The sequence below is a fragment of the Entelurus aequoreus genome, linkage group LG06 (genome assembly GCF_033978785.1).
Source record: "Entelurus aequoreus isolate RoL-2023_Sb linkage group LG06, RoL_Eaeq_v1.1, whole genome shotgun sequence".
Taxonomy (NCBI): Eukaryota; Metazoa; Chordata; class Actinopteri; order Syngnathiformes; family Syngnathidae; genus Entelurus; species Entelurus aequoreus.
The window spans coordinates 41,575,518-41,590,952 of NC_084736.1; the positions used below are offsets into that span (position 1 = coordinate 41,575,518).

The 15,435-nt window shown below is 41.0% G+C and overlaps 1 protein-coding gene across 1 annotated transcript in view; it reads right to left on the bottom strand.

Annotated features, from left to right (window-relative positions):
• Nucleotides 1-1,235: 1,235 nt before the first annotated feature.
• The window catches only part of rtn4r (reticulon 4 receptor), a 191,109-nt gene continuing 176,909 nt past the window's right edge, over nucleotides 1,236-15,435 (bottom strand). The window contains exon 2 of the mRNA XM_062049516.1: nucleotides 1,236-3,285. Within this exon, the coding sequence (XP_061905500.1) occupies nucleotides 1,904-3,285 (1,382 nt within the window). The 3' untranslated portion in view covers nucleotides 1,236-1,903. The remainder of the gene's footprint in view (nucleotides 3,286-15,435) is intronic.

A 15,435-nucleotide genomic window follows, 5' to 3' on the forward strand; every position in this document is an offset into this window, starting at 1 on the left:
ACAAACATATTTTTTTACTCAATATGTCAGTAATGTTCTTAGAATCCTGAGAAAATGCATATGAAGCAACAAAAAAAGGTTTTATGCATAACTCCTAAACCAAACATGCAATAGGTCTAATAATGCTTGAATTAATGTATCTTTGTGAAATTTACTAGAGACATGTGCTTTTGTAAGGTTTGCAAACACAAACATATTTTTTTTACTCAAAATGTCAGTAATGTTCTTAGAATCCTGAGAAAATGTCAATGAAGCAATAAAACAATGTTTCAAGCATGACTCCTAAACCAAACATGCAATCTGTCTAATAATGCCTGTATTGTGAGGAACCCACATGGCTGCGGCGGTTGTGACCCCAAGATGCAGGAAACAGGAGAACTACGTGCAGGTAAGAGTTTTTATTTTACTCAATCAAGGCGGAGAAGTCATGCATCCAGCATAAGGCCCCTAACATAGTCAATCCTCGAGCCTCGACGAACAGGCGAGGCAGGCATAAATAACAGCCTGATTGGCAACTGCAACCCGGTGTGCCGGGCTGCCAATCAGGGACAGGTGAGGGAAACAAGCACTCAAGGAGACATGCAGGAAATGGAACAAAATTAAGCGCGTCGACAGGAAACAAACACCAAACAATGAGCCACCACCAGAAGTGAAGTGACAGATCGTAACATGTATTATTGTATCTTTGTGAGTTTTACCAGAAACATGTGCTTGTGTAAGGTGTGCAAACACAAAAATGTAGTTTTTTACTTAGTATGACAGTAGGCTGATTGGCAACACTAAATTGGCCCTAGTGTGTGAATGTGAGTGTGAATGTTGTCTGTCTATCTGTGTTGGCCCTGCGATGAGGTGGCGACTTGTCCAAGGTTTACCCCGCCTTCCGCCCGATTGTAGCTGAGATAGGCTCCAGCGCACCCGCGACCCCGAATGGAATAAGCGGTAGAAAATGGATGGATGGAGGATGACAGTAATGTTCTTAGAATCCTGAGAAAATGTGTATGAAGCAATAAAAAAATGTTTCAAGCAGAAACTCCTAAACCAAACATGCAATATGTCTAATAATGCCTGTATTACTGTATATTTGTGAGTTTTACTAGAATCATGTGCTTTTGTAAGGTTTGCAAACACAAACATTTTTTTTTTTTTTACTCAATACGACAGTAATGTTCTTAGAATCCTGAGAAAATGTGTTTGAAGCAATAAACTTTCCAGAAAGTACCACACTCAATCCAAACCATCTTACGAAATAAGAACTTTTATTCATAATATATTCATACTTGTACACAAGTAAAATAAAATGCATATCTATATGGTTCCATTGCAATAAACAACTCGGCGGCATTCTTTTGGCAAATGCTCGCCTTATATCCTTTCTTTCGTGAAAATAAAAGTAAAAATGGGGGGGACGTGGTCAAACAACTGTTTTTCTTTGAAAAACATGGAAAAAACAGAACGTTACCCAACAAATGCATCACTTTCAATAAATAATGGGTGGGGGTTCATTTTATTTTCAGTAAACAGACCCAACATTCTTTGTGTGCTTACTGTGTCGGAATTCTCAGAGGTCGTATTCTTCTGTTTCTTTTCAACTCTTGGTGTTTTGTCTCAACCGTAGAAGCTTTTGAAGAAGGTGGAACAGGGTCAGCGTAGACACAGTAAAGTTCAGTACATAAAGAACAAACAATTCTGGGCACCGATTCATTATTTACATCAGATCTGTAGTGTTCTGTAAAGGCATCCATTTTGTTACATGTACTCTTATCTTCGTCCCCATTGTTGTTGTCGTGGTCGTAGCAACTCACTGGTCAGTCACTGTCTGTCACAGATGACAAAGCATCGTCTCTCATCATTGTCATGAGCATCCGTCACTTTGAGTCCTGCCTTGAAAGCGACACCGGGAGTCCTAAGACATGGCTAAGGAGATCCAGACGGTGGGGACGAGGAGAAAGTGCAGACCCTGCAACGTAGCGCCCCTGCCTTTGACGCAGTGGGTGTCTGATCTGGGCTTTTTGGAGCACTTCTTTTTCTTTTTGTTTGAGGCTGTAGAGGATTCTAGACTGTCCATATGGTCGGGCTTTATACTTTCCAAAGACTTGTCCAGGATGTCGGACAAGGTCCCGAGCGGTCCGTCATTCTGCTTGTTCTGGGTCTCATTTTTTGTTCTTTCTTGTTCCTTATGTTTGGTCTTAGACATGTTCTCCTTTTCCTTCAGGGGGTTGTTGGTGATCTGGCGACTCTTGCCGGACAGGATAGAGGATTTATCGTTGTCTCCAAGACAACACCTGGGAATTGTGTCCACGAGAGGATTTTCAGTGGAGGGGAACTTCCCGGATGGGGCCTTCGAGCTGAAGAGACTGGTCTGGACCTGAGGCGTTTCCACGCATCCTTCCATGTCTTCGCTCTTTAGTCGTTTCAGGTCCTTGCCGGCCAGGAATTCTGGGACGTTGCACTCCAACTCCGAGCTAGAACCCTTGAAACGCTTGAACCACTCCCACAGGGTTCTGGCTCGGCAGTCGCAAATCCACTGGTTGCCGTTTAAGCGCAAGTACTGGAGGGTGGTGAGCGGGTCCATTGTTTCCCCTGTCAAGACGGTCAGGTTGTTGAAAAACAAAAATAGAGATTTGAGCTTAGCCAGATCACTAAAAGCCCTTGGCTGGACATAAATGACATGATTCTGGTGTAGCAGCAGGCGGTCCAGATTGATCAAACCACGGAACATGTTGTCCGTCACGATTTTGATCTTATTATTGTGCAGGTAGAGATAGGTTAGGTTGGCAAGGTCCAGAAAAGTGTCGTCGTGCAGGGTTAGAATGTTGTTATCCTGCAAGTAAAGGTACTGCAGGGAGAACATTCCCCGGAAAACCCCGACCGGCAGCTCTGACAGGCCGCACCTGTGCAGGTGCAGCGTGTGCAGCTTCGTTAAGCCTCGGAAGGCTGTAGGGCTGATTGTGCGCAGGTTGCTGTTGTCCCCAATATCCAGTTCCTCCAGTTTCTCCAAGCCGTAGAAGGCGCCGGCCTCAATGTAGCTTATGTTGTTCGAGTAGAGCCAAAGGACGGTTAGGTTCTGGCACGAACTGAAGCTCGTGGACCTCACTACCGTCAGTTTGTTGCTCTGGAGGAATATTCTCTGGCTCCGCACTGGGATCTCAGTAGGGATGGAGAAGAGTCCTTGTTGTTGGCAGGCCACGGTGGGTCGCGGTTCACTGTAGCACACACACTTGGCAGGGCAGCCGCCAGCTGGAGGCGCAAAGTTCAACCACATGATCAGGACCAGGAGCCGCCCTCCTGAGGAGACACAACAAAACACATCAGTGCATTAGCAAATATGGCTGAACAAAGATGTTTCAGCAAATCATTTAACCCTAACATCAGGTCTAAAAGCCACCTTAACTTTGAATCCTGCAGCTTATAAAATGGTGCGGCTAATTATTGGATTTTATTTGCTAACCGTCATGTTTTGTGTTTATTAGTTTTCATTCAACCTTATCAGAGGACCGAGATAGTGTGCAGCAATGTTCCCTCTAATTTTTCATGTGTGTGAGCAAACGCAAAATCTCCCTGAGCATTCAGTGGAGCCCATGTGAGCAACATCAGACGTGCACACTGTGGCTACACCAGCAGCACACCTGTCCCAAACCTGACTAAATAACAAGTTCAATCTCCAACCATCCGTCCATTTTTTACCCCTTGTCCCTTTCGGGGTCGTGGGGGTGCTGGAGCCTACCTCAGCTGCATTCGGGCGGAAGGCGGGGTACACCCTGGACAAGTCCCCACCTCATCGCAGGGCCAACACAGATAGACAACATTCTCTTATTATTATAATCAAATGACAGCAGTCATTTCCATGAGGTTATTTTCTAATATAAGTGTTTAGGCCCACTTACAATGACAATAACAAAAAATATTGTTTTTCATTAACTGTGTACTTGTATTGTTTGTCTTGGTGGAGGTCCTGCTTTGGAAATAATTTGTACCCCTTTCAGACATTGCATTTAGTTCCCATTAAAACATTCACATGTTGCAAAATGAGATGTAAGCAGGGGATCATGTGTACATTCCTGCAACTTCCTGTTTGTAAAAAATATATTTTTATTAGTATTTATTTAATATACTAACAGCATTTCATGATTAATATTTATAAATTAAGATTCCTAATAAATGACACTAGAATAAGCACACATTTGATTGGTAAATTATAGTGTAACGACTTGGAATTACACTTTATGTGTGGTGTTGGAGTTGTCCGACTTTTTGTGTGGCTGTAAACGCATCACTGGCTAAGTGCCATATGTGCATGTGTTGGCGCAAGTGAGGAAGAGCGAGCGGCTGCTGTTGATATAACAAAGTTGGTTTTGGTCTGGTTTGTACTGCAGAAAATGACCAGTTTTGCTAGATATCATTTTTTTTACTAATGTTTTGGTGATGTGTTTATGGCCGACAATAAACAGTTTTGCTCAGTAACGTGATGGATGGAATTCATGTCCTCAAAGCGTCTCGACAGACGTTACAATATTTGAACAATGATGACAAAAACTGTTTTCTCTGTCGTGTCCGTGTGTCGAAAATTGTTATGCGCTTATTTTTTTATTTGATTTTGTGCGTGTCATAGATTTGCCGTGCGCAGAGGACGCTTGAGCAGTGCACAATTGCACAGGCGCGCACCTTAGAGGGAACATTGGTGTGCGGGTTGAAATTGTTCTTCCGGTCCGTAGCGTTTCTGCTCGAAAGGATTCTCCATTCATCACTCCAAACAACCTTTGTAAGTTTTATAATATAACTAAAACAATTATTAGTTAATAAACCGTCCCATGTGTGACGTCCGTAGGATTGTTTTCATGCATATTGTGTACGTGCTATCATCCAAAGTCGATATCCACTAGACGGAACCTAAGAATTGTAACTTAATTAGGCTAGCATTGCTATCATTAGCGAATATGCTAACACGTTTACAAGTGTCAGTGTTAGTATTATTAACTTACATTGGCATTGTTTTCGTATTGTTTCAGTTTCACAAAGTCCTCAGTAAATTCACCAAGACGTCACCGTGGAGTTAATGAGTTTGTTTAGCTGATTTAACTAGTGGGTCCATGACAATGACATCAAGTATCAAATACATATTACCTACACATATAAAGTGTCCGAGGCAAAAGCGTATTAGAATGTATCCAGTAACAAACGTGTCTGCATCATTCACTAAATTTTATGAATCATAGTGATCACTGAATGTCACCAACAAACAAATTCAACTTTACCACAGTATTTATCAGATGTGGTTCTTACAAAAATATCTATCTAAAAACGGCTTTTAAAGCACCAACCCTTAAATTAGGGTAAACAAAAAAAATAGTATATTTATGCACATTAATGTATTTTCCATACTATAAGCCACTACTTTTTTACCAAGCTTTGAATCCTGCGGCTTATACAAAGGTGCGGCTAATCTATGGATTTTTCCACCGCTAACGGCTAAATCATGGAATGGATTAAGCAAATAAATCAATGTACTAAAATTATCTACTTTAAGAAACTGCTTAAACTCAAGGTGATTGCAAAGTACAAGGAAGAGGAATCCTGGTAAACATCTAGAACCTTCATAAAAAAGGAGAATATCATAAAGGATGAATAAAGACATGACTGACTTTTCTGTTTTGTTTGATCAGCCGTTTTACTGCCGTGTTACAGACACCGTTTAGAAAAAACTAAGGTATGTAAATAAACATTTACAAAATGTTGCTGTGCAAATAACTCATTACACAACATATATATCTGTGGCTTATAGTCAGATGTAGCTAATATACAAAACAATGTTTTTTTTCTGCTAAAATTTATTGGGTGCGGCTTAATTACCGGTTAGCTCTATAGTCCGGAATACACGTTAATCCACATTAGAACACGGTCAATTTGCTGACTCATACGCAACAGTTGGATCGCAGGGAAAATATTCATCGGCATATTTTATTGAGATGATTTATTTGAAAATACATTTCCTGCGTGCAATACAAATCATTGTATTCCATAAAGTGTAGTAGTTATCTGCATAATATTTGGATCGAGGGAACAATTTCCTCACAGCTGCCTGCTGACGTGAGGACCTGAACTGACGAGTCTTTTAAAACTGTGTGGGCGGCTTTTATGTGGAACAAGCCTCCTCTAATAAGGCAGATATAACTAATCGTCTTATTTTTTTTCCACTGGAATGTGAGCTTTCAGGTCATTTGACCCTCGTGACAAACATTTTTAAAAGATGGCTATAAAACAATATATTTAAATTATGTGTGACTTTTTACCCCACTTTAAACAAGTCAATACATTAAAACAACATAAGCCTAAAATATGCATATGAAATACTAATTACGTTATAAGTATTTTAATCACTAAAAGGCCAGTATAAAAACATATCTAATGAAAAGAAAAAAAACAATAAAATACATTTCAAAAGTGCTTACTGTTGGTATTACCTCTGCCAGTAAGTATTGGATGTGCTTGCTGGCGTCATCTAGTTAGTTAGCAACATAACTCAAAGGATTATGGGCAGATTTGGATTGAACTTTGAGTAGACGTCAGAAATGGGATATTGAACGAGTGCTCCGATTTTGGTGGTCATCCGGATCATTTCTATTAGGTTGTCTTAAATTTACATTATGGGCCGGAACATCTCTCGGTGCATATGCTACCGGCCCATGGAGACAAAGAGGGTTCAATGTTTCACGGTTAGTAATACCGTTTGTAATCAAAATGATCCTAAAACCATGATTGATAAACTCACAGACCGTTGACTCTGCTCATTTACTGCTATGCTAACATGAATACAAGAGACATTAAAGGCCTACTGAAAGCCACTACTACCGACCACGCAGTCTGATAGTTTATATATCAATGATGAAATCTTAACATAGCAACATATGCCAATACGGCCGGGTTAACTTATAAAGTGACATTTTAAAATTCCCGGGAAATATCCGGCTGAAACATCGCGGTATGATGACGTATGCGCGTGACGAAGTCCGAGTAACGGAAGTTATGGTACCCCGTAGAATCCTATACAAAAAGCTCTGTTTTCATTTCATAATTCCACAGTATTCTGGACTATCTTTTGCAATTTTTTTAATGAACAATGAAGGCTGCAAAGAAGACAGTTGTAGGTGGGATCAGTGTATTAGCAGCGGACTACAGCAACACAACCAGGAGGACTTTGTTGGAGCGCCAGCCGCGCTAGCCGCGCTAGCCGCCGACTTCACCTTGACTTCCTACGTCTCCGGGCCGCCAAAAGCATCGGGTGAAGTCCTTCGTCCTTCTGCCGATCGCTGGAACGCAGGTGAGCACGGGTGTTGATGAGCAAATGAGGGCTGGCTGGCGTAGGTGGAGAGCTAATGTTTTTAGCATAGCTCTGTGCAGTCCGGTTGCTAAGTTAGCTTCAATGGCGTCGTTAGCACAGCATTGTTAACCTTCGCCAGCCTGGAAAGCATTAACCGTGTATTTACATGTCCACGGTTTAATAGTATTATTGATTTTCTATCTATACTTCCAGTCAGGGTTTATTTCTTTTGTTTCTATATGCAGTTAAAGCAAGATGCTATCACGTTAGCTCGTAGCTAAAGCATTTCGCCGATGTATTGTCGTGGAGATAAAAGGCACTGAATGTCCATTTCGCGTTCTCGACTCTCATTTTCAGGAGGATATAGTATCCGAGGTGGTTTAAAATACATATCTGTGATCTACAATAGAAAAAGGAGAGTGTGGAATCCAATGAGCCAGCTTGTACCTAAGTTACGGTCAGAGCGAAAAAAGATACGTCCATCGCTGCCTCTCAAGTCATTCACTGTAACGTTCCTCATCTACGAATCTTTCATCCTCGCTCAAATTAATGGGGTAATCATCACTTTCTCGGTCCGAATCTCTCTCGCTCCATTGTAAACAATGGGGAATTGTGAGGAATCCTAGCTCCTGTGACGTCACGCTACTTCCGGTACAGGCAAGGCTTTTTTTTATCAGCGAGCAAAAGTTGCAAACTTTATCGTCGATTTTCTCTACTAAATCCTTTCAGCAAAAATATGGCAATATCGCGAAATGATCAAGTATGACACATAGAATGGATCTGCTATTCCCGTTTAAATTTTAAAAAAAAAATTCAGTAGGCCTTTAACTTGTTTCCCCATTAAAAAAACAACATTTCCCAATTGGACGGTTGGACTTCGCCAAGGCTGCCCTTTGTCACCGATTCTGTTCATAACTTTTATGGACAGAATTTCTAGGCGCAGTCAGGGTGTTGAGGGGATCCGGTTTGGTGGCTGCAGGCTTAGGTCTCTGCTTTTTGCAGATGATGTGGTGCTGATGGCTTCATCTGGCCAGGATCTTCAGCTCTCACTGGATCGGTTCGCAGCCGAGTGTGAAGCGACTGGGATGAGAATCAGCACCTCCAAGTCCGAGTCCATGGTTCTCGCCCGGAAAAGTGTGGAATGCCATCTCCGGGTTGGGGAGGAGATCTTGCCCCAAGTGGAGGAGTTCAAGTACCTAGGAGTTTTGTTCACGAGTGGGGGAAGAGTGGATCGTGAGATCGACAGGCGGATCGGTGCGGCGTCTTCAGTAATGCGGACGCTGTATCGATCCGTTGTGGTGAAGAAGGAGCTGAGCCGGAAGGCAAAGCTTTTAATTTACCGGTTGATCTAAGTTACCATCCTCACCTATGGTCATGAGCTTTGGGTTATGACCGAAAGGACAAGATCACGGCTCTCCCTTAGAGATAGGGTGAGAAGCTCTGCCATCCGGGGGGGAGCTCAAAGTAAAGCCGCTGCTCCTCCACATCGAGAGGAGCCAGATGAGGTGGTTCGGGCATCTGGTCAGGATGCCACCCAAACGCCTCCCTAGGGAGGTGTTTAGGGCACGTCCGACCGGTAGGAGGCCACGGGGAAGACCCAGGACACGTTGGGAAGACTATGTCCCCCGGCTGGCCTGGGGACGCCTCGGGATCCCCTGGAAGAGCTGGACGGAGTGACTGGGGAGAGGGAAGTCTGGGCTTCCCTGCTTAGGCTGCTGCCCCCGCGACCTGACCTCGGATAAGCGGAAGAAGATGGATGGATGGATGGGATTTCCCAATATAAACTTATATAAACACATTACTCTCTGAGAAACCAAGATATTCAATTGTTCACGTTAAACATGTAGGCAGTGCTCTCTAAGGACAGAGTCATCGATCAACACATTTTTTTTTCGTATTGTTACAACAAAATAACAGAAGAACATATTTAAACACTAAAATAAAAACATCATGGTTCTTAAGTAGCCAGAAGAAAATTATCATATAACATATTTCTTCTGCCAAGAAACTACTGTAGTAAGGGGATTCATATGGCCCCAATTGTTGCGGTTCACCTGACACATGAAACGTGACAAATTCGGGTGGTGCACTATCCACTTTAGTCGCCAGATAGCAGCAGAGCGTAGAACATCTTAAAAAAATGGTTTTGTGGCGATTGCAACATTGACCAAAGCGTCGGTTGCTATGTAGAGTGGCGCGTTCCGTCATTTTCAGCAGACTGCATTGCAAAATGATTAACCCCCTGCTTTCCTCTCCTGCAAGATTCCTTCACTACTGTATACTGTGTGGCTATTTATGTATTGTATTTTCTTTAAATAGGTTATAGGGGGGGGAGTACTTTTTCAGCACATTTAACAATACCCAGATAATGATGATAACTGTGGTCATTTTTGTTACAATACCCGTAATATGACATTTTCATATCGTTATATCAATAACAACCAACGTGACCAAGTGCTAAGACCAAAACAAAGAGTGAACCCTATCGCTCCAATTTGGAGGAATTACCCAGGATGTGACGAAGTATTGTAGTGGCCGGGTGACTGCCATAGCAATGACCATGCTACTGGTGAGGTATGTAATCTACAGTAAAACACTATTAAGGCTACTATATAGGGTGAAAGGAGTGCAAATCTGACTATATGTCATGTTTAGAGAGCTCTAATTATTTCAAAAATGTACTTACAAGGTTGTAAACAGTTTTTATTTATTTTTGTTTTTTTATGCTCCAATTAAAAACGTTAGATGTATCTATAATCATTCTACTTTACCACAATCACGTCTGGTAAAGTAGAATGAGTGTGGCGAAAAGCAGGAATAAGTAGCTCTTTGATTAGCGCCCGGGAGCAGGTGAGCGTCCCGAACACTAAACAGAGGCAGGTGAAACTAATCAGCACTCATGGCAACCAAGAACACACAAACCCCAGGGGTGCTGAAACAGAACTAAGGTAGTCTATAACTAAACAAAACATGATCCGGGCAACGGATCATGACACTAATGACCAATATTAAAACGCAGTAGCCCAAGTATTCATTAAAAACAAGGCAGAGGTTTTATTTGACAAGTATATAGTAACATTGCACTAGGGTTGTACAGTGTACCGGTACTAGTAAAGTACCGCAATGCTAATAAATTATATTTGGTACTATACCGCCTCTAAAAAGTACCCCCCTTTTATTTTAGCAGTCACGTCGTGACATTGCTGGTTTTGGGAGCAGAGGAACATGTCCGGCAGCGCAGAATCACCGAGTACTTACAAGCAGACACAGTGTGTAGACAGAAAAGGGAGAATGGATGCAATTTGGCCTAAAAACTAAAGATAAAGGTGAAGTTATAACACTGAAACACCCTCAGGAAGAGGTGCTTTAAGACATGGCTAGCTAGCTAGCAGCTAACATCCATCCGCAGTCGGCAGTGTTTGAGCTTCTTCTAAATCAATAATCCTCGCTTCCATGGCGACAAATAAAGTATGTTTCTTACTTACAATTAGCATTATCACTGGAAGACGAGGAATAGCTAAACATGCTTCACTACACAACCTAGGAGGATACAATAGCTCACCGGCGTCACTGCTAACAAAAGATAGCATTCCTGAATGTAAACAAATGCCATGGGTGGATCTACACCTGACATCCACTGTAATGATATCAAGTACAATAGCGTATCTAGTCGATACTACTATGATTACATCGATATTTTTAGCATCACAAAATCTGTTTTCCTTCTTTAAAAATTCATATCATGTTTATAAACTCTGGAATTATGTCCCTGGACACATGAGGACTTTGAATATAACCAAGGTATGATCCTGTAACTAGTTGGTATCGAATTGATACCTAAATGTGTGGTATCATCCAAAACTAGAAGAATAAGTGATTATTACATTTCAACATAAGTGTAGATAGAACATGTTACAACAGAAAATAAGCAGATATTAACAGTAAATGAACAAGTGGATAAATAATCAATTTTTACAGTTTGTCCCTCATAATGTTGACAAAATAATAGAATGATAAATGACACAATGTTACTGCATACGTCAGCAGACTAATTAGAAGTCTTTGTTTTTTTACTTACTACTAAAAGACAAGTTGTCTAGTAAGTTCACTGTTTTATTTAAGGACTAAATTACAATATTAAACATATGTTTAATGTACCCTAAGATTTATTTTGTTAAAATAAAGCCAATAATGCCTTTTTTTGTGTTCCGCTTTATTTAGAAAAGTATCAAAGTACATTTTAGCACCGGTACCAGTACCAAAAAATTGGTATCAGTAATTGAGAGATTATCTGGCGCACCACCAGATCAGGGGTGTCCAAACAGCGGCCCGCCACTATTCAATTTGGCCCGCAAGACGTCATGAGTTCAATTAAGCATAGCACAAAAGAGTGCTTTCACATTAATCTTAAATATTGGGGGTTTCTGAATGCAACAGTTCTGCTGCCATCTTGTGGACAATGTCAGTAAATCAGATCGATGACCCTTGATTGTGTTTTGAAGTTATAGCTCAGCATTTACTTATATGACACAATCCAAACAACCTTCCTAGTCATGATGCAAAAAAAAATGCAACTAACATAAAAGTCAACACACATGTCCTGTCTGTATGTTAATACCACTTCCTTCTACAAGGCATTGTGTCATCTCACCATATTTTTTATAAATGTGATTATGGCTAATACAAACAAAAAAGGGTTATCTTGCTTGAGATTTGTTTCTTGGAACGTTAAAGGGATCAATGGCCCAGTTAAAAGAGGTAGAGTATTTTCCCATTTAAAACACCTTAAAACTGAAATTGCTTTCCTACAAGAGACTCATCTGACCACTAAGGATCACCATAGATTAAAGGCCTCATGGGTTGGACAATCTTTTCACTCGAATTTTAGTAGCAAAGCAAGGGGCACAGCTATTTTAATACACAAAAGAATCCAATTTAGCCCAACAAATGTCATAACTGACCATCAAGGTCGTTTTGTAATAGTCTTGGGTTCTCTTAATATGTCTGTTGTCCTTGCTAACCTTTATGCACCCAATTGGGATGATGAAGCATTTATTAGGAAAGTGTTTTCATTTTTGCCAGACCTCAGTTCCCATCGTTTAATATTGGGGGGGGGGGCGTGAACTGTGCAATAGACCCGTTGCTAGACAAATTTAGTCCAAGGCAGGGCCCCCCATTAAAAATGGCCAAAACAATTTCAAAACTCATGGGTCAAATAGGAGGTGTGGACCCGTGGCGCTTTCTTTACCCAGATAAAAAACAATTCTCTTTTTATTCCCAGGTCCATAAAACTTTTTCAAGGATTGACTACTTTTTCATAGATGATAATCTCCTTCCGGCTGTCGATAATGTAGAATATTCAACAATAGTGATATCTGACCATGCTCCATTGTCACTTGATCTTTCGTTTACACTCTTTAAAAAAAGGCAGACTCCATGGAGGTTTAATTGCACACTACTCAATGATGACGGATTCTGCAAAACAATTTCCAAAGTGATAGATGATTTTCTTGTCACCAACAACTCTACTCCCATATCCCCGTCTTTACTCTGGGAGACATTAAAGGTGGTAGTCCGGGGAGAGATTATTTCTTATTCAGCAAGACAAAACAAATTGAGAAGACAAAAACAGGAGCAGCTCATGGAAAGTATAACAGAATTGGACAGACAACTATCAGTATCTCCATACCCTGATCTGGTTAAAGATAGACAAAATCTGCAAATGAACTATAATTTATTGTCAACACAAGAAACTGAAAAATTACTCTTACGATCGCGTGGCTTCCTGTACGAGCACGGTGAGAAGGCAGGGCGCCATCTATCACGCCAAATTAAAAGCCAGTCAGCATCTCGGCAAATTCGACAAATCAGAACCCTCACAGATGAACTTACAGTCATTCCTTCAGTCATTATTGACACCTTCAAATCATTCTACTCTGAACTATATACTTCCCAATGCGCTGCTGATAAAACAATCATGTTGAGTTTCCTGGATAACTTGAAATTTCCATCCATAACTACTACTCAAGAGAGCGCTTTGGATCAACCTTTAGCAATCCGGGAAATTGTAGATTCAATTAAACTAATGCAGAGCAGCAAGGCCCCTGGCCCAGATGGCTATCCTATAGAGTTTCATAAAAAATTCTCAGATAAACTGACTCCTCTCCTTTTAAATATGTACAATGACTCTCTGGACCGGGGTACCTTGCCTCGAACTCTCACCGAAGCGTCAATAACTTTATTACTAAAACCGGGCAAAGTTGATTCTGACTGTAGTTCTTACCGTCCCATCTCTCTCTTAAACGCTGATTATAAGATTTTAGCTAAAGCACTGGCCCTTCGCCTTGAATCAATTTTACCAAACATCAAATTATTACCTGACCAAACTGGGTTTATGAAAAACCGGCACTCTTTTTCCAACATTCGTAGCCTTCTTAACATTATTTTTTCTCCAGCATCCGAGGAGACGCCAGAAGTGGTGGTCTCTTTGGATGCAGAGAAAGCCTTCGACAGGGTGGAGTGGGGATATTTATTGAAGGTCTTAAAGAGGTTTAACATTGGGTCTAAATATATATCTTGGATAGCACTTCTATACTCTTCTCCTAGGGCTGCCGTAAGCACAAATGGGATGTTATCCCAATTTTTCACACTTGACAGAGGTACACGCCAGGGGTGCCCTCTAAGCCCATTGTTATTTGTTACTGCAATCGAACCCTTGTCCATTGCTCTTAAATCGGCCGGTATCAGTAAAGGAATCCATAGATGCGGTCTAGAACACACACATTCTCTATACGCGGATTATTTACTATTTTTTATATCTGATCCAATCTCTACCATTCCAAAGATTATTGATTTGCAAAACAATTTTGGATCATTCTCTGGCTATAAATTGAATTTCGCTAAGAGTGAATGCTTCCCTGTGAATAATTTGGCCCTTGACATCCCTGATGGATATTTCCCATTTAAGATGTCCAGGAATAGCTTCAAGTACTTAGGTGGACATATTTGTCGCAAGCTACCAGCTCTCTACAAGGATAATTTTTCACCTCTAATCGACAAACTTAAATTAGATTTGGATAGGTGGAATGATTTACACATAACTATTGCTGGCAGGATAAACTGCGTCAAAATGAATGTGCTTCCTCGATTTTTGTATCTGTTTCAATGTTTCCCTATCTTTTTACCCAATTCCTTTTTTTGCATAATAAACAAACTAATTTCATCCTTTATATGGAAAGGCAAGACTCCCAGGATTAGAAGAGAGTTCCTGCAAAGGCATAGGTCCGTAGGTGGTTTATCACTCCCTAATCTAAAATATTACTATTGGGCAGCTAACATACACAAAGTGACTCTCTGGATCCAAGAACCTGAATTAATCTGGTGCAAGTCTGAAGCTAGTTCCTGTTCTACCTCTCTCTTGGATCTGCTTACATCAAAATTACCTTATCGACCATCCCAATTTACTTGTAGTCCAATCGTCATTTCTACCCTTAGAATCTGGTCTCAATTTAGAAATACTTTCAGCCTGCAGGGCTTATCCAACCACAGCCCCATTCATACTAACCACCTCTTCCTCCCTCCTAGCACAGATGTAGCGTTTTCTCTATGGAAGCAGTCAAGCCTTAGTAGGCTAAAGGATTTATATATTGGTGATGTCTTCGCTAGTTTTAGTGAACTGTGTAAAAAATTGGACCTACCAAAATCTCACCTATTTCGATACTTTCAGGTTCGTAATTTTGTTAAATCAAATAGTCTCGTTTTCCCTAATACTCCACCTAATTCGCTAATTGACTCAATTTTAGATATTCCCACAAATCAGAAAGGCCTAATCTCCAAAATCTACATCTTAATATCCCAGTTTAGTAAAACGCCTCTTGATAAAATCAGAGGGAATTGGGAAGAAGAGCTTGGCAGATCTATAGATGATGGAGATTGGGATTCTGCCTTAACCCGAATTAACAACAGTACATGGGACGGCGTGGCGAAGTTGGTAGAGTAGCTGTGCCAGCAATCGGAGTGTTGCTGGTTACTGGGGTTCAATTCCCACCTTCTACCTTCCTAGTCATGTCCGTTGTGTCCTTGGGCAAGACACTTCACCCTTTGCCTCTGATGGCTGCTGG